This window comes from Bubalus bubalis, chromosome 7, assembly GCF_019923935.1.
Source record: "Bubalus bubalis isolate 160015118507 breed Murrah chromosome 7, NDDB_SH_1, whole genome shotgun sequence".
Taxonomy (NCBI): Eukaryota; Metazoa; Chordata; class Mammalia; order Artiodactyla; family Bovidae; genus Bubalus; species Bubalus bubalis.
Genome location: NC_059163.1, coordinates 51,530,069 through 51,548,592, shown reverse-complemented (window position 1 = coordinate 51,548,592; position 18,524 = coordinate 51,530,069). Strand labels below are relative to the sequence as shown.

The window sequence follows — 18,524 nt, the reverse complement described above, 5'->3', positions numbered from 1 at the left end:
CAATCCCAAAGAAAGGCAATGCCAAAGAGTGTTCAAACTACCACACAATTGCACTCATCTCACATGATAGCAAAGTAATGTTCAAAATTCTCCAAGCCAGGCTTCAACAGTATGTGAACCGTGAACTTCCAGATGTTCAACCTGGATTTAGAGAAGGCAGAGGAACGAGAGATCAAATTGCCATTTGATCATCATTTGATCATCAAATTGCCGCTAGATCATCAAAAAAGCACGAGAGTTCCAGAAAAACATCTACTTCTTTATTGACTACGCCAAAGCCTTTGACTGTGTGGATCACAGCAAACTATGGAAAATTCTTCAAGAGATGGGAATACCAGGCCACGTGACCTGCTTCCTGAGAAATCTGTATTCAGGTCAAGAAGCAACAGTTAAAACTGGAAATGGAACAACAGATGGACTCCAAATCAGGAAAGGAGTACGTCAAGGCTGTATATTGTCACCCTGCTTATTTAACTTATATGCAGAGTACATCATGAAAAATGCCAGGCTGGATGAAGCACAGGCTGGAATCAAGATTGCTGGGAGAATTATCAATAACCTCAGATATGCAGATGACACCACCCTATGGCAGAAAGTGAAGAACTAAAGAGCCTCTTGATGAAAGTTGAAAGAGGAGAGTGAAAAAGTTGGCTTAATACTCAACATTCAGAAAACTAAGATCATGGCATCCAGTCCCATCACTTCATGGCAAATAGATGGGGAAAAAATGGAAACAATGACAGACTTTATTTGGGGGACTCCAAAATCACTGCCGATGGTGACTGCAGCCATGAAATTAAAAGACGCTTGCTCCTTGGAAGAAAAACTATGACCAACCTAGACAGCATATTAAAAAGCAGAGACATTACTTTGCCAACAAAAGTCCATTTAGTCAAAGCTATGGTTTTTCCAATAGTCATGTATGGGTGTCAGAGTTGGACTATGAAGAAAGCTGGGCACCAAAAAATTGATGCTTTTGAACTGTGGTGTTGGAGAAGACTCTTGAGAGTCCCTTGGACTGCAAGAAGATCCAGACTATCAATCCTAGAAGAAATCAGTCCTTCATATTCATTGGGAGGACTGATGCTGAAGCTGAAACTCCAATACTTTGGCTACCTGATGCAAAGAACTGACTCATTGGAAAAGACCCTGATTGAAGGTGGGAGGAGAAGGGGATGGCAGAGGATGAGATGGTTGGATGGCATCACTGACACGCTGGACATGAGTTTGAGTAAGCTCCGGGAGTTGGTGATGAACTGGGAAGTCTGGTGTTCTACAGTCCATGGGGTTGCAAAGAGTTGGACACAAATGAGTGACTGAACTGAACTGAACTGAACTGAGCCATTCCCTTCTCCAGAGGATCTTCCAGATGCAGGAATCGAACCTGCATCTCCTGCATTAGCAGACAGATTCTTTAGTACTGAGCCACCAGGGAAACCCATCAGATCCTTTATCCAATAGCCAATTTCTGGGAGAGGATTCTGATTGGCCCATCTCATCTTCTTGAATCAGGCACAAGTTTATCACCTGCCTATAAATCATCTGGTCTTAGATTAGATATCTACTCTTCATTCCAAAGGTGGGAGGAGGGCAGAATCATGTGATACAGAACATGGTCACACTCAGTTAGCAGGAACTCTAGGCAGGGCAGTTTCCACCAGAAACAGGAGTTTCTGTAGAAGTGATGCACAGCTCGGCTACAATCAGTTTTGGGGGAAAGCAACCTAAGTTTTGGAAAGAGTGGATCTCAGAGTTCAACTAAGATGGCATAAAAGTTTTATAAGGAACAGAGAGGTGTGCTTGGGACCCTTTGTGATGCATAATGTACAGTCAAATCAATGGAATATAAAATACAAATGTGTGCAATGACATATATATATATATATATATATATAAAGAACTTATATATATATATATAAGTTCTCCCTCTTTTGAAAAGGAGTTTGAAAAGGAGGGATTGCTCATATGATCCTTCTGGTAGATACAATATTATTAGATGTTAAATCAATATTCTGTCTCTTCACTATTGAATTAGTTTGAGTTGTGTGCTAATTGTGGAGGCAGCTAATAAGAGACTTTCACTTTTCCAGCCCACTATGCAGTCTTCTTAGAGCTCATTTTATTAAAATATATATCTCAATATATTTGCCAAAACCATATAACTTTTTCACTCTTCTGATGCTAGATAATTAAGGAATTTTTGTCAATGATTTCTTATGTTAAAGTGGCAAATTATGAACCATCTAGTGTTAGCATTCCTTACACAAAGTTTTAAGAAATATATTAAAAGCTTGAGTAGACATGTTGAAGATACTATTTTACTAATAATACAATTATCTTACTGATACTAGAAAGGAAGATATTTTCATTTAAGGCAGAGTTCATAACCTTGACACTATTGACATTTGGAGTCAGTTAATCCTTTGTTATAGGGGATGCATGGTGCAGTGTATTAGGCGTATTAGGCTGGGGAGCATACCTGGCCACTACCCATAGGTGCTAGTGTTACCAAGTCCAAGTTCTTACTGGTCACAGCACAGCAAACCAATAAATCAAAAGGTGAAGTATTAGGGCAAGGAATAGTGGCTTCATTTAGAAAGCCAGAAAACTGAGAAGATGGCAGACTAGTGTCCCAAAGAACCATCTTATTCGAGTTAGAATCCAGGCTTCTTTTATACTAAAAGGGGAGACAGTGGGGCTGGTTGTTGTAGACTTCTTGATGCCAGAATCCTTTGTTTTTTCAGCTGTCAACATAGGTCTGGTCACCATGGTTTCTGTAAACCTCCAACAAGACAATTGTTATGCTCTGCTCTGCAACTTTTCATCTCAGTATAAATGGAAAAGTGGTAAACCTTCAAAGGTCAAGCCTATGAGGCGGATCATGAAGAACGGCTATTATGTATGTTTCATGCTTTACGAAACAGTCTTTTACAAAGGCGCAGAGCCAGCATGACTTAGCACCAGCAGCAGAGCACAAAGATTAAAGCTGAAAGAATAGATCCCGTATGGAGCCAGGTTTGTTCCTCTCTGTGATATTCGCTGCACACACAGTACTCTCAGTTGTGACAACTAAAACTGTCTTCAGACGTGGTTAAATATCCTCTGGCTGACAAAATCATCCAGAGTTCAAAACTACTGCTCTAAAATGAATGTTCCCCTTTTCTATCTGACTCGTTTCACTAAACATAGTACCCTCTAGGCCCATCCATGTTATAAATGGCAAAATTCCATTCTTTTTATGGCTGAGTGACATTATATATATATATCCATATCCATTTATCTGTTGATGGACACAAGTGGATTACATATCTTGGAAAGACAAATACTGTATGTTGTCACTTATGTATGAAATCTAAAAAATAAAACAAATGAATATAACAAAGCAGAAACAGACTTACAGATATAGAGAATAAACTAGTGGTTACCAGCAGGAAGGGAGAAGAAGGGAGGGGCAAGAGACATAGGTGTAGGGGATCAAGACGTACAAACTTATGTGTATAAAATAAATAAGATACAAGGATATATTGTGCAGCATAGGGAATATCACAAATATTTTGTAATAACCTTAAATGGAATATAATCTATAAAAATTTTGAATCATATGCTGTATACCTGAAACTAAATTGTGAATCAACTGTACTTCAATAAAAATAAGTATATAAAAGAATATTACCTTTATTCTCCAAAAGGACTGCTTTAATTTATTAGAAATATTTTCTGATATCTTTAAGCATTTTTAGATTTAAAAAGGATGGGTTTTGGAGATTACTGACTTGATATTGTTTATCCTGCTTTTCTTCAATGAATCAAATTCTCTCATGCCCGAATTAGCCTGACCAATTTCGTTAGGAATCTCATACCAGTTAATCCCATTAATTTGCTTCGGTGTCAAAGAATCTCCTATGGCCCATAGTTTCTAAATATGTCACACTTTCTGTCAAGGAGTAGCTTGCACACTTGAGAAAGGTAGTTGAACAATATCATACAACTGGAAGAAAAATGATTTTAGAATTCTTGGCCAAAGTATCAAAAGCTTTCATTTCTTTCTGAAAACTTTCCATCCTCCCTGGAGTGCTTGCACTTTGACCTAATGAAAAATTAGTAGAAAATCGGTTGTATCAGAGAAAAAAAGATACAGCAATTTTAACCCTTTCTTTTCCATCTAAAAAATAGAATATACCAAAGAATATCTTAGGCTTTATTATATGCAGATATGACTGTAAATATTTATACTAAAGTGCAGAAAGAAAAAAATAATTTACTTAAAATTCAGTAAGTAGTTTCCTAGAGATGTAAACATAAATTCTCTTAGGGAGAATTTGCCTGTTTCATGAGGTAGTGAGAATGAAATGAAATAATAGTATGAAGCTCTATGGAAACCACAGAGAGTATAGCATTTTCTAGAAGGAAATTATTATCATGCTTGTGGTAAAATATGCATAGGAAGAAGATATTACTCTGTTTTAAGTCTTTCCACATTGTGCATAATTATCATCACAATTATCATTAGTTTCAAAAAGTTTTTTGAAGGTTATCAAACTCATGGGTCCATATTTCCATTTATCATAGAATCGGGTCCTAGATTAAGATGATAACCCTAGAAATGCATAAGAAGAAAAGTCCTAAAAGGTACTTGTTCTGCATCACCCACTTCCTAAAGTAAAATACTAGCATCCATGGACCAGAAAGAAGGCTGAGCACTGAAGAATTGATGCTTTCCAACTGTGGTGCTAAGGAGAAGACTCTTGAGTATCTCTTGGACTGCAAGATCAAACCAGTCAATCCTAAAGGAAATCAACTCTGAATATTCATTGGAGGGACTGATGCAGGAGCTGAAGCTCCAATACCTTGGCCACCTGATGCAAAGAGCTGACTCACTGAAAAAAACACTGATGCTGGGAAAGACTGAGGGCAGGAGGATAAGGTGGCTACAGAATATGAGATGGTTGGATGGCATCACTGACTCAATGGACATGAGTTTGAGCAAACTGGGAGATAGTGAAGGACAGGGAAGCCTTGGGTGCTACAGTCCATGGGGTCACAAAGAGTCAGATACTACTGAGCACCTGAATAACAACAACACAAATTTCCACTGAATGATTTCTTATTGCAAATAGAGCAAATTACTGCTTTAATTGGGAAACATGGTGTGACATTTAGTCAATATTTATTGAAAACAGAGTGAGTTGTATAGAGCAAAGATCTCAGTACATGTGTATAGTTCTTTCTTTACAGGAAACAGGAGTTTCCATAAAGGGAAAGGGAGAAGCACACACACACACACACATGCATGCACTTAATTTATGCGGAGGTTACTCAAGTTGACATTATTTTCTCCTTCCACTCTCCATTGTTTACTTACCACAAGCATATTTTAATTATAACATTAGTTAATAGAATATCATTTGTCATTATAATCATTTGTACTTTACAATAAGTTTTTCCTGATCACACATTAAAACTCCTTTTAATGAAGAGAATGTAGTGTAAGGATTTTGCCTCATAGTCTTATTGTGAGGAAATCCTCTGTGGCACTCGAGAGCTGGAGGTTAATGAGTATTCAGCATGAGTAGTGAAACATGTAACCCGTTGCTGGTCATGCTGATCTCAGTGACAATGTTTACAATAATGTATCTTGAGATAGTTATTAATTTTATTACATTGTCTGAATTACAAACTAGACCCCAACAAGACTTACAACACAGACAAGCGCCTGTGTTGTAAGTCTTGTTGGGGTCTAGTTCATGGTTACTGGGGTCTTTCTGCCTACAAGTTCTTTTATACACATCTCTTTAAAAGTGGCAATGCCTATGAAAATAAATATGTACATTACAAGTAGTTTGGAAGAATATTAATCTTTAAACAGCAGTCAATAATTTTGAAGATAATATATTTGTTTAGCATTCTAGTTTCTAAAATACCTGCACCCTAATTTTCCTAAGCAATGTTTTCAATAAGCTAGTAAAATGCTATAATTTTTATTTTAGAAGTGAGACATTGGAGATAACAATTGGTTAAGTTAGTAGCTCATGGTTACATAGCTCTACAAGTGGTAGATTTTGGCATCAAGATGTTTTAGAATCTAAGGCTCAGAATCTGTCCAATCTATTGTACTCCAAGAAGGTATGATGTTTACAACTTGAAGAGGATGCAAATGATAATGTTAGCAATTGAGAAGAGAAATGTACATAACCCTGTAGGTTCTCTTTTTCTGTTAAGTGAAGGTAAGGTGGAATGAAGTTTCAGACCTGTAAAAGGGATATTGTATGATTAATAATGAGCAAATGTCCTTCTCATTGAACATGAAAGAATTAATTTATTGTAAGTTTGTTTCTGAGTAAACAATGTAAACATTCTTGAATATAGTGGTTAAAGGACATTGGAACTCATTGGCCAGAATAAATATTGAGGACAATATCATTTAGGATATTTAAGAAATGCATTAATATCCATATAGGGATCTAGATGAAGTACAGTTGACCCAGATGTAAGACATGAGCAGAGTCAGTGAACCCATGAAGTTGCTCAGTCATGTCCGACTCTTTGAGATCTCATGGACTGTAGCCTACAAGGCTCCTCCATCCATGGAATTTTCCGGGCAAGAGTACTGGAGTGGATTGCCATTTCCTTCTCCAGGGATCTTCCTGACCTGGGGATCAAACCCAGGTCTCCCACATTGCAGGCAGACGCTTTACCGTCTGAGCTACCAGGAAAGCCTGAGTAGAGTCAATGTTTCTCAAATCAGTTCAGTCACTCAGTCGTGTCCAACTCTTTGCGACCCCATGGACTGCAGCATGCCAGGCTTCCCTGTCCATCACCAACTCCTGGAGCCTACTCAAACTCATGTCCATTGTGTTGGTGATGCCATCCAGCCATCCCATCCTCTGTCATCCCCTTCTCCTCCTGCCTTCAATCTTTCCCAACATCATGGTCTTTTCCAATAAGTCAGTTCATCACAACAAGTGGCCAATGTATTGGAGTTTCACCTTCTGCATCAGTCTTTCCAATGAATATTCAGGACTGATTTCCTTTAGGATCAACTGGTTGGATCTCCTTGCAGTCCAAGGGACTCTCAAGAGTCTTCTCCAACACCACAGTTCAAAAGCATCAATTCTTCGGCGCTCAGCTTTCTTTGTAGTCCAACTCTCACACCCATACATGACTACTGGAAAAACCATAGCTTTGACTAGATGGACATTTGTTGGCAAAGTAATGTCTCTGCTTTTTAATATGCTGTCTAGGTTGGTCATAACGTTTCTTCCAAGGAGCAAGCGTTTTTTAATTTCATGGGCTCCCCTTGTGGCTCAGCTGGTCTCTCAAAGAGTTGTATGTATATATATATAAAACAATTGCAGTTTACAGAGTTGTGCAGGGGTTATATTGTGTTTTCTTAATTGTTGCCAATGCATTCAGCTAAAGCTATTGACAGATAAATGTCCTTTAAAAGAAAAAGTGAACCATCTTTTTTAATGATATTAGGACCCACAACTTAAGCCTTTATGTTGTTACTGTGACCTCATATTCTTTTAATGGACAATTTGCCTGGTGGCTCAGATGGTAAAGAGTCTGCCTGCAATGCAGGGTACCTGGGTTCCATCCCTGGGGTTGGGAATACCCACTGGAGAAGAGAATGGCAACCCACTCCAGTATTCTTGCTTGGAGAATCCCATGGACAGAGGAGCCTGATGGGCTACAGTCCTTAGGGTGGCAAAAAGACAAGACTGAAGCAACTGAGCAAGCACACACATCGCTCATGTCCGTTCTCAGGCCAAATGAGTATCTCCCTCCACGTGTTCTACATAAACTACTTTTTATGACTGATAGACAAGTTATAATTTGCTAGAAAAATCCAGATAATGGAAACTGATAACATTTATAAGGCAAATAACACTATTCATTCAGAAGGTATTTACAGTTTAGTTACAGTTAGTTACAAACACACTCCTTCAAAATAGTTCTATAAATACAATGTCCAGGGATAGATATTTGAGAACATAAATCTCTAAGTACAACTTCCCTTTACGGCCTTCCCCATGACCTTAACTTCAAACATTAAAATTCAATTAAATGGATTTACCCTATATTGGTACAAACGCTTCTGCATGCTCTAGTACTTCTAACCTGTTGGTTGCCTTATACTTGGAGGTGCAACTCACAGCATATTCAAATGTAACCTCATAGCAGGCCTGCAGAATGCTGAGTCTCTGGGCATCCACAGTACCACATACTATCAGGTTCTTAACAAAAAGGCTTTTAGCTGAAGATAATGATGATGATGATGGTAAAAGTCTTTTTTTTTTTTTTTTTGGTTTCCTTTCTTTTACAGGATTATACTCTCACCATGTATTTCCAGCAGTCTTGGAAAGACAAAAGGCTTTCTTATTCTGGAATCCCACTAAACCTCACACTAGACAACAGGGTGGCTGATCAGCTCTGGGTACCAGACACCTACTTTCTGAATGACAAGAAATCCTTTGTGCATGGGGTTACAGTGAAAAATCGCATGATCCGCCTGCATCCTGATGGAACAGTTCTCTACGGACTCCGGTAAAGAGCTTTGTGTTTCATATTTTATTGCTGTTGTGCATGTTGTTGTTTAACTTTTACTTTTGGAAATGGGCAGAAGGGAGAAAGGCAAGTAGGTAAATATGTAGACTCTCTAATCTTGATAATAAAATTATATTAAAGTTCAGAAAAATCTCTTTAGAACTATTTAAGCTAAAGCTAGACAACTTTGTCCATCAAAGGTAAATGATTTGTTCTTATGTTTAAATAATAAACATAGTAATAAGAATATGTTTTTGTTAGATTTCACATCTAGTTTATTCTTGGTTACGTCTTTTTTAGGCAATTGCTTGATTATCTCAGGTCTACCCAGACTCAATGTTTTCTGGGTATTCTGTGTAGCTACTTAATTATGAAATTATTATGAATTTATAAACAATATTCTGAAGAAATTGGAAAATATTTTGTTGGTGACTCTGAGAAGATTCAGTGATTTCATTCCCTTAAATTTATGTGTTTTCACTTTTTTTTCATATATATGATCCACTTTAAATTAATTGTTCTGTTTCTTATGAGGTAGGGGTTGAAGTTCATTTCTTTTCCATATGGCTATCCAGTTATTCTAGCCCTATTTATTGAAAAGTCTTTGCTTTTCGCATTAGATTGGGTTGGTACCTTTTGAGGATGAGTGGGGTCTATTTTTAGGTTCTATTCTGTTCCTTTGTTCTCTATGTCCATCCTTAGACAGTATCACACTATTTAATTACCATATCTATAAGGTAAGTCATGAAGTCACATAAGTCCTTCAATTTTATACTGACTGTTTAAGATTGTTTTGGAAATGCTAATACCTTTGCATCTCACTATATAACTTCTAGGATCAACTTCTCGATTTCTATCCAAAAAAGTCTGTTGGAATTATAATTGAGATTGTATTGAATCTCTACATCAGTGCAGAGAGAACTGACAATTTAAAGTAAAGTTATGAAGCTTTTTAATCCATGAATATATCTTTATTTATTTATCTTTCTTTTTCTCAGCAATATTTTTCATCACACTGTGTTTGTTTATTTTTTTTAAGAATCAAGTATAAAAGAGGTCTTGTACACTGATAGAGGTCTATTACTAACCTTCATGTAATTAAAAGTTTACTAAAACTTTTAGGCTACAATTCAAATCAGCTTCCAGTTTTACCAGAAAATATCTGAATTGTAACATATTATTGGAGGATATGAAGTGTGGTGCTTCTTTAACCTTTGTTGTCACCTTTTGTGATCCCTTTGAGAAGCTGATGAAATTCTCCTATTGTTTTAGAGTGGTCATAAGCCCCCTAAAATCCTTTTATATAGCATCAATACCAAGCTAAAACTGTACTTAAGGGCCAAAAGTCTACAGTTAACATGTATCTGATATCTGAAAACATATGCAAGTGAAAAGAATGCATCTGTGATAAAACTTTTGAACTTAACCTAATGGTTGGTTATTTAGTTGATAGCTTTGGTCTTCCTTTGCACAGTGACATAGTATCAATTGATCTTGGCAAAATGATCTTTGGAATTTTCCCACCCTTTCAGTACTCAAGGAACTGTTAACTCCAGTTAAAAATCTCTGACCTAAAGTCCTCTCAGAAAAAATGATGAAATAAACTAACAAGTCTCTTGAGTGTATTGATATTACTACAGATAAAATCTACTAATGCAAGAGCACAGTGGTAGTCATTAGTGATGGTCATACAATGGAAATCAGGTGTGATTTTTTCTATTACCTATGTAGCTTCCATTCTATATAACTAAGATACAAAGTGATGAATTATCCTTATAAAGTTTTCTGGGAGAGTAATTATATAACCCATGACCCAACTTAGTAGGCTGATGGGCCACAATATGTATATTCACTGTATGTGATTTTTCAACTGTATATAAAAAGTTGTTTGTTTTTTTTAAAGAAACTAGATTTTTTGCAAGTAAGAATGTGGGTGGCAATTTCAAATTTTTTCTAAATTATTGGCAGTCTTTACCAATGGCAATGCTGCAAAAGAAGAAAAATAGTTGAGAACCATGAAATTGAACATTTGAACCTCATTTTAAATTAAGAAAACTGAGGCCCAAAAGGGGAAAGGGCCTGATCTAAGGGACAACAAATGATAGAACTAGGATTAAAGTCCAGATCTTGATTCCCATAAGAATGGTGTGCTTTTCTCATCCCACTGTCTTTCAGATACACTTAAAGTCAATACCTTCTTCCAAGTTGCATAGCGTTGCTTTCTCCTCTTTGGAGCCCACCCATGACTTTGTAGCTAGGAGCCTGGCAACAGATCTCTCAAAGAAAACACAAATCCTTCATCTATTACTTGATCTCTGATCTCTTTCTGGCATCAGTTTTCTCCGTAAAAGCCTCACATTAGTTCTAATATATTCCCCCCTACTCTGTCTTTCTATCTCTTCCCTCACAGATTAGGTTTTCTTTTCCCTAGAGGTTATAAATGTCCTGGAGAAACCATAGGCATAACAAAGAAAGCATGGCAATCTGGAGTCAGAGGATCAAAGTTGGGTTCATTCTCTGACTGCTTGACCTTAAGTTATAAACTGAGCCTTACTTAGTTTTATCAGGTGCAACAATGGGCTAATAACATCTGATTCATTATTGGGAAGTTTTTATGAAATAATGAATATGTTGCTGATGTTAAGTCACTTCAGTCATGTCTGACTCTGTGCAACCCCATAGACGGCTGCCCACCAGGCTTCCCCATCCCTGGGATTCTCCAGGCAAGAATACTGGAGTGGTTTGCCATTTCCTTCTCCAATGCGTGAAAGTGAATAGCGAAGTCGCTCAGTTGTGTCCGACTCTTAGCGACCCCATGGACTGTAGCCTACCAGGCTCCTCCGCCGTGGGATTTTCCAGGCAAGAGTACTGGAGTGGGTTGTTAATACATGTAAATACTAAGCTATATTTCTTTAAAGTTATTGTGCCTGATATAGCCTTACTATGTTATAAGCCTTAGTGGAAAAGCTGTACAGTAAGGGTGTTTCTCTAACTCCTACGTATGTCAGTGACAGAGATACAATTGTTCAATTAAGAAAGCATTCACTGAGTGCCTAGTATGTACAGTATACCTATTATTCTGTCCCTGGGATTAATTATCCAGAAACTGGGTATAAATTTGTCATTGTGGCAGAGTGGAGGCACCTGGGACTTTGAGTCAAAGACACATGTGGCCCGACTAGTTTGTACCCTTCAATAAGCTATTTCCTCTATGAGTTTCAGATTACCCAGCCTTAAAGAGACAGGGAGTGGACAAAATCATTCCTAAATTCTCTCAAACCTCAATTTCATTGCTTCTATGATTCTATATCATGGCTTATTCATTTTCAGTCCTCTGATATAACATTTCCTAGGCTTAGGCAGGACAGTCTTCACTTTTTTCTTTGTAGTTGCCTTTTAAGGAATAATTGCCATTGTCACTGCCTAAGCCCATGCACCAGAAAATCCTTGTAGTATAACATAGGTATTGACATAGTTATGACCATACCAATTCTAGACAAAGAATCAGGAGTTTGAAACTTCTTGCCTTATCCATAATCCAGCTATAGTCATCATGAATTTGAGACCATGTATCACTGGGGTGTTTTTAAGCAATTATGGTGTCAATTGGATTTTCTGAATGTACCTGAAAGGCCCTTTAATCAGGAATTCCAAAGTCATAAGACCGTGTCATTAAATGGATTCCACATTTTGCTATATTCAAACTCAATGTGAGATGCTATAACTTAGTTTATATAAAGACCCAAGAACAGAGTCTGTTTGCTATTTTTGTGAACTATGTCAAATCATATTTTACACACCAGGGATGGCACACAGTTCTGTAAAACCTCTAAAATAAGAGAGTGGTGTCTGAAGAGGTCTGCTGCTACTGTGCAACAGGCATTCAGCACAGAGAAAAAACTACTTTCTGTTGTGCTTCTTAAGCTCAGATTTCCTTGCTGCAACAACATGTGTCATACCAAAAAATAACCCTGCAGTCATTATTACTTCCTCTTCCACTTTGCCAGGAATCCGTATAAAGGATGGAAGTCTGTGATGTGCTGTAAGATATGGCAGGCAATGGGATTTGTCCATGAGCCCTGAGCTCTCCACCCTGCTCCTCTCAAGGCATATAATGTCACTTCTTTTCTTACTCAAAGTGGAGACAAAATATCAGCTGCCTCAATGTCACACATCAAATCCTTAAAATTCTGTCTGTCCTCCCTTTCTTTCATTTAACTCTGAGGAAGTTTCTCTCTCCTTTCTAAGGCTTATTTCTCCACATCCACATTTAATCTTATTGTTGGATGCTCTTCAGATTTTGCTCTCTTCTTTATTAAATCTTCCCCTGCTGGCGCCTTCACTTCTCTTTTGTCTTCAAGCACGATTCCTCAAATAGCTTTGGTTTCCTCTGTTTCCTCACCATCCATCTATTCTGTAGTCTCCAAAGGCAGGGCTCCCACCTGTGTTCCATTTCCAAAACAGCTCTGTCAAAAATTACCACAACTATTTCTGGTTCTCAGTCTATAGTCTTGACCTCTCTGGATGATTTTAAGAGTATTAAATTGATTGACCTTGACTTCAGAATTTCCAAGCACAATTTTTTCATTATTCTTGTTCTTGTGTCTTTTTGCTATTCTATCAATGTTTTTTGTCTCTGGTTGTGAATCAGACAGGTTCCTTGAATTCTGAGCAACTCGTTGAATTTAACAGCTTAAATACCTATATTATGAAATCATTGAGATTAGAAAAATATTTTTAATTGTTTGCCAGGCATCTGTATGTGGAGGGTTGCCCTGACAGTTATTACTGACATGACCCCTATTTTGCATTATCTGTTTTCCCTAAAATCAGCTCTTCCTCCTTACCCAATTACTAACAAAAGGTATCAGCCTCATAGTCAATAGACAAAGACGTGTAGGCATCTTTGACTCTCGACCTCTTTTGTCCCAAGATCCAATCTGATGCTTCCTCTCTATCTAGACCATTGCCATTTCCAAACCACTTCCATCACCTCAGTTAACAGCTCAACTCTCTGTTACTCCCTGGCCAATTTCCTATTTTAATTTTACTTGTTCTCATCATTTTCATCATATTCTTCCTACTGTGCATGTCAGATCATATCAATCCCACATTTGAAAAAAGATAAAAACAAACCAAAAATATCTCTGCAGTCCCCATAAAATTAAGTTTTCAGTCTCCTGTCTGGAAGCTGAGACCCTCTGCTTCTGCATATGACCAAAATGTCTTTCAAACATTTCCTTTGTTTATGAAGCCTAAACTTTTATAAAACAACTATTCCTCTAAACACATCTAGTGCATTTCAAATTCAAGTAGATCCCAAATTTTTTATAGATCATACTTATACTAAAACTATTAGTTCTTGACTTGAAATTCACATTTAACTGGGCATCCTGTATTTCATGTGGCAACCCTCCAGCCCCGCTGAAATGTCCTCTCTTCTTTATTCCCATATAGCTTCCCCTACTCCACCACTTCTTCATCTCTCTTCTTTCCTTAGAAGCCTCTCTCAAACCCCATTTTTTTTTCATGAGGACTTGTACAGTATTCTCAACCAGATAAAAACTTGTTCTCATCTGATACCTTACTTCACTTTAATCTCCTAAAGGCCCATGAGATTTATAACTCTCTTAGGATGTATTATCTCTCCGTGTCTTATTTTCCTGTGATGCAAACAAGATTGTATATTTGTTGAAAATCCAAACTGTATTTCTTTCACCTTTGTATCCTCTTTCTAAAACCAAATAAATGTTTGAAAAATTGAAATGACAATTTGTAAGATGCAGTGACTTAACTCACGATAGTGGTCAGCTGCAACATTTCCTATGTCAAAGTGATGGCTTTTAACCAAAGGGCCATTATCGCTGTTAATGACCAGATGTGTTCTGCCTCTTGTCCAAACACGATCCAGCTGGCTGAAAAGCAGATTGCCTCTGAGGCCTTGCCCTGTGGGTGCTTAAAGATTGTGTTTATCTTTCCTCAAAGATAGAAGGCATAGAACAGCCTAATTCTCAGAAGACATTTAGTGGTGTACTTAACTGCTTAAAATGCTCTTTGCCTCCCTCTCATAACCCTTGCCTTGGCTTTTCTTTCAGACTTTCACAATGTTATTTTCCTGCATCTCCTATCAAAGGTGACCTTTCAAGGGCTACATGAGAATGAGGAATGGAAGGGGTAGCTTAAAGTCTTCCAGCTCCGTGTGGGCTCACACTGAGACTCCATATGTTGCAGAATGTGTATGTGGGCTTGTGTGCACCCGCCGTAAGCACATACAGAGTAGGATGTGCGTGTCACATCATTCTAACTAATACTGATAACAACTGTGTCAGGAATTCAAAGAATACCCAAGTATATAAATAATTGAAGCTATCCTATACATCAAGCACTGTGCTAAGTGCCCGACCTATATTGTCATATTTAATTTTTACCACAACACTATGAACTTTGTACTATTATTATTTTAACTTTACAGATATCAACAGTAGGAGAGTGAACCTAATTTTTCCTGTCTCATAATTTGTTATTAACTTTTTAAAAGCAGGCCCAAACATGTACACACCTTGCATGTGGCTGGTAAATTTATCTAAATTTTCTTTTGCTCTGCGGCTAAGTCACTTCAGTTGTGTCCGACTCTGTGTGACCCCATAGATGGCAGCCCACCAGGCTCCCCCGTCCCTGGGATTCTCCAGGCAAGAACACTGGAGTGGGTTGCCATTTCCTTCTCCAATGCATGAAAGTGAAAAGTGAAAGTGAAGTCACTCAAGTCATGCCCGACCCTCAGTGACCCCATGGACTGCAGCCTACCAGGCTCTTCCATCCATGGGATTTTCCAGGTAGGAGTACTGGAGTGGGGTGCCATTGCCTTCTCCGTTCTTTTGCTCTAAATGTTTCCTATTCCTTTATTTTCTCCCTAGAAAGTTTTTTTTCTTGAAGATCTGTGCTGTTTTTTGTGATTGTTTCCACTTGTTGTACATGTGTTCTTTTATGCCCCATATATGAGGCTTAATCAGATCCAGATTAGTTATTTTGTTGTGCTTTGGTGAGACTGCTTCATAAGCCAGGCGTAATATGTACTTTTATCAGAAGACACAAAATGCCTGCCTGTCTCTGTTTTTATGATGTGAATGAACTTTGATATGCTGATTTAGGCAATGACAACCTGAAGTATCCATTATCAAACTTCTATTAATTTTATATAACAGCATTTGTTTGCTAGGGCTGCTGTAACGAAATGAGTGACTTAGAAATTTATCGTCTCAAAGTTTTGGAGTCAGAAGTGTTGTTTCCTATCAAGGGCTGTGAGAGATGGATCTACTCCAGGTCCCTCTCCTTGGCATACAGATAACCGACTTCTGCCTGTGTCACTTCCTTCTGGTGCCACCGTGTCCCTTTTTATATAAGGACACCAGTCATATTGGATTAAGGCTTACCCTAGTGATCTACTTTAATTTGACTACTTCCGTAAAGACCTTATCTCCAAATAAGGTCACATTCTGAGGTACTGGGGATTAGGGCTTCAACATATGAAATTAGGGGGACACGATGCAGCCCATAACAGTAACAGTTTTAGCAGCCACTGATAATCTTTGCCCAAACCTATTTAGAGCTTACATAATGACAATATTCTACCACCCTTTCCTTATTTATTAACTAGATTATTCTCTAAAGAACTTCCTCTCACCAACTGTTTGACTGTCTGGAGGTCAAGTTGGTTCAGTGAAGGTAAGATCAATGCTTGATGGCTCCCTTTATTTAGCAGTTTTCAAAACAAGTAGTTTCTCTAGAACTCCCCACACATGACCACTAGGTGTGGCATTTTGTTGTTTGTGTGTTTATCATTATGAAGTCACTGGTAATAACAAGTATGTCTGTATCAGTCCACTGCAGCTATTGTTATTTTTGATCCTGTTTGTCTTACCTTCAGCCAGCAGCAGCAGCTTTGAGTTGGCACCTGCATTCTTTCAGCATGACCTCAATAGTCGTTGATAGCTTCCTTGCCTTCTGGCACATCGGCTTGTATTGATAATTCTGTGTCCCAGAAGAGGATAAAATACATCAGGAGTTCATATTGATGTTTCTAATTCAAATTTAGAATTTCAGGGCTTCTATTCAGCCTCTTTGATTTTATTTTTTGTTTCTTTTTTCTTCATTGAACATCTTGATTCTTAACGTAATAACATGATTATTTACTTTGTCCTGCTATTTGTAATTATATCTATATATGTATGAAAGTGCAAGTTACTCACTTATGTCCGACTCTTTGCAACCCCATAGACTGTAGCCCACCAGGCTCTTCTGTCCATGGAATTCTCAAGACAAGAATACTGGAGTGGGTAGCCATTCCCTTCACCAGAGGGTCTTCCCAACCCAGGTCTCCTGCATCACAGGTAAATAGCATAGCTATTTACCATCTGTGAATAGCTAATAGTATGTATAGTAGCTTTTAAACAGAAATATCAATTGTCACTGTCCTGTATTTAGCATTTTTTCCTGAAGATCATTTCTAGGAAGACAGTTGTCCATAGAAGATGCTTTTGTTGCTTACCATCGTAGAAATGGAAATAATTAAAAGGGGCACACAGCATAAATGGGAATAGTTCTGCCAAGTGTGTGCACTTTATGAAATGTACACAGCTTTGTCAGGTTCTCTTAAACATATCAATGACTCCAAACTCCAAACAGATGCTTCTTAAGCTTCAGGTTTCAGAAATGAATCAAATGTTTACCCAAAACTTGTGGCCTGATGTGGATTTTGGGAACTCCATTGCTGTATTTGCTTACTAGCTCTACTCTGAATTGATTTTTGTGATGTTCTTGACACTCCCTGACCATGAGCTGTGCATGAGAGTAAAATCAATGGCTACGCTTAATGAATATAAAAGAAAACAGGGTTTTTGACTATTCCTTGAGGGATCATCTCTTCCTGCCTTGTTTTTCATGATAAAGCCAAGTGAAAATTAGAAGCAATTATCTTGATAATATAGATTAAAAAACAACAACTCACTACTATTGACTTTTAAAGCAGTTTGGGGGTCCTAAATGTTTCATATTAACTTTCTATATTGATTGTACACCCTGAAAAAAAAAATCTCTTTCTTATGGACTTTCCGTGTAGAGACAGTTATGATTACATTCTAGACTCCTGGGTAGATCATACAGGGCTGTCTGTGAGATAGGCTGGGAAAAAATATTGTTGACTTGACTCCAGGGAATAAATATGTGGGCTGATGCAGTGTTTGCAGAGGAGGATTGGTTGATATTGACAAATGCGTTCTGTTAAGAGAAAGAAACGAGTACTTCAAATGGAAGAGAGAAAAAGCAGGGCATGCATAAAGAACAGGTAGCTCACTTTATTAGAAGGAATGCCTGCAGACTCTATAATTCCCACCGAGGAAGACAGTATTGTTATTCCCCTCACAATGTGGTTGACTTATATTTTAGAATTTCATCAGTGGAATACAGAGAAAGCTACTTAAAATGTTCTCCAGTGAATAGGCTCTTATTTTTGCCTCTCAAAGTTTTTATTTTTAATACTCTTTATTTACTTATATATGAAAAACTTTATGATTTAATGATTTTTGTTAGGGTCTCCTTTTTAATAAATATGGTATTATGACTGATTCAAATACTAAATGAGCAATTTAAATAATTATACACTACTGGTACTATTTTTTGGTCATGTGACCTGTAGATATGCCATTATGATTAAACCTCCATCATTAAATTGGTGTAAAAGATTAAGTAAAAGCAGTGATCATAAATTATCTAAAAAAGAACTACATCTCCTCAAATTCTTAATCTTCATTGAGTCAAGATTAATGTGGAATAATGTTAAATGTATATGCTCAGGAAAGAAGAAAAAATGAAAGAAAGAGTGAAGGAAAGGAGAAGGAAGAAAGGAAAGATGATAAGAAGGGTAGGTGGGAGGGTGGAAAGGGAGACAAAAAAGGCAAGTAAAACCCAATATCTTAGAAATA

At 37.5% G+C, this 18,524-nt stretch overlaps 1 protein-coding gene across 1 annotated transcript in view; it reads left to right on the top strand.

Annotated features, from left to right (window-relative positions):
- Positions 1–18,524, top strand: part of GABRB1 (gamma-aminobutyric acid type A receptor subunit beta1) — a 446,588-nt gene that overhangs the window by 157,984 nt on the left and 270,080 nt on the right. Inside the window, exon 4 of the mRNA XM_006069953.4 lies at positions 8,327–8,547. Within this exon, the coding sequence (XP_006070015.3) occupies positions 8,327–8,547 (221 nt within the window). The remainder of the gene's footprint in view (positions 1–8,326; positions 8,548–18,524) is intronic.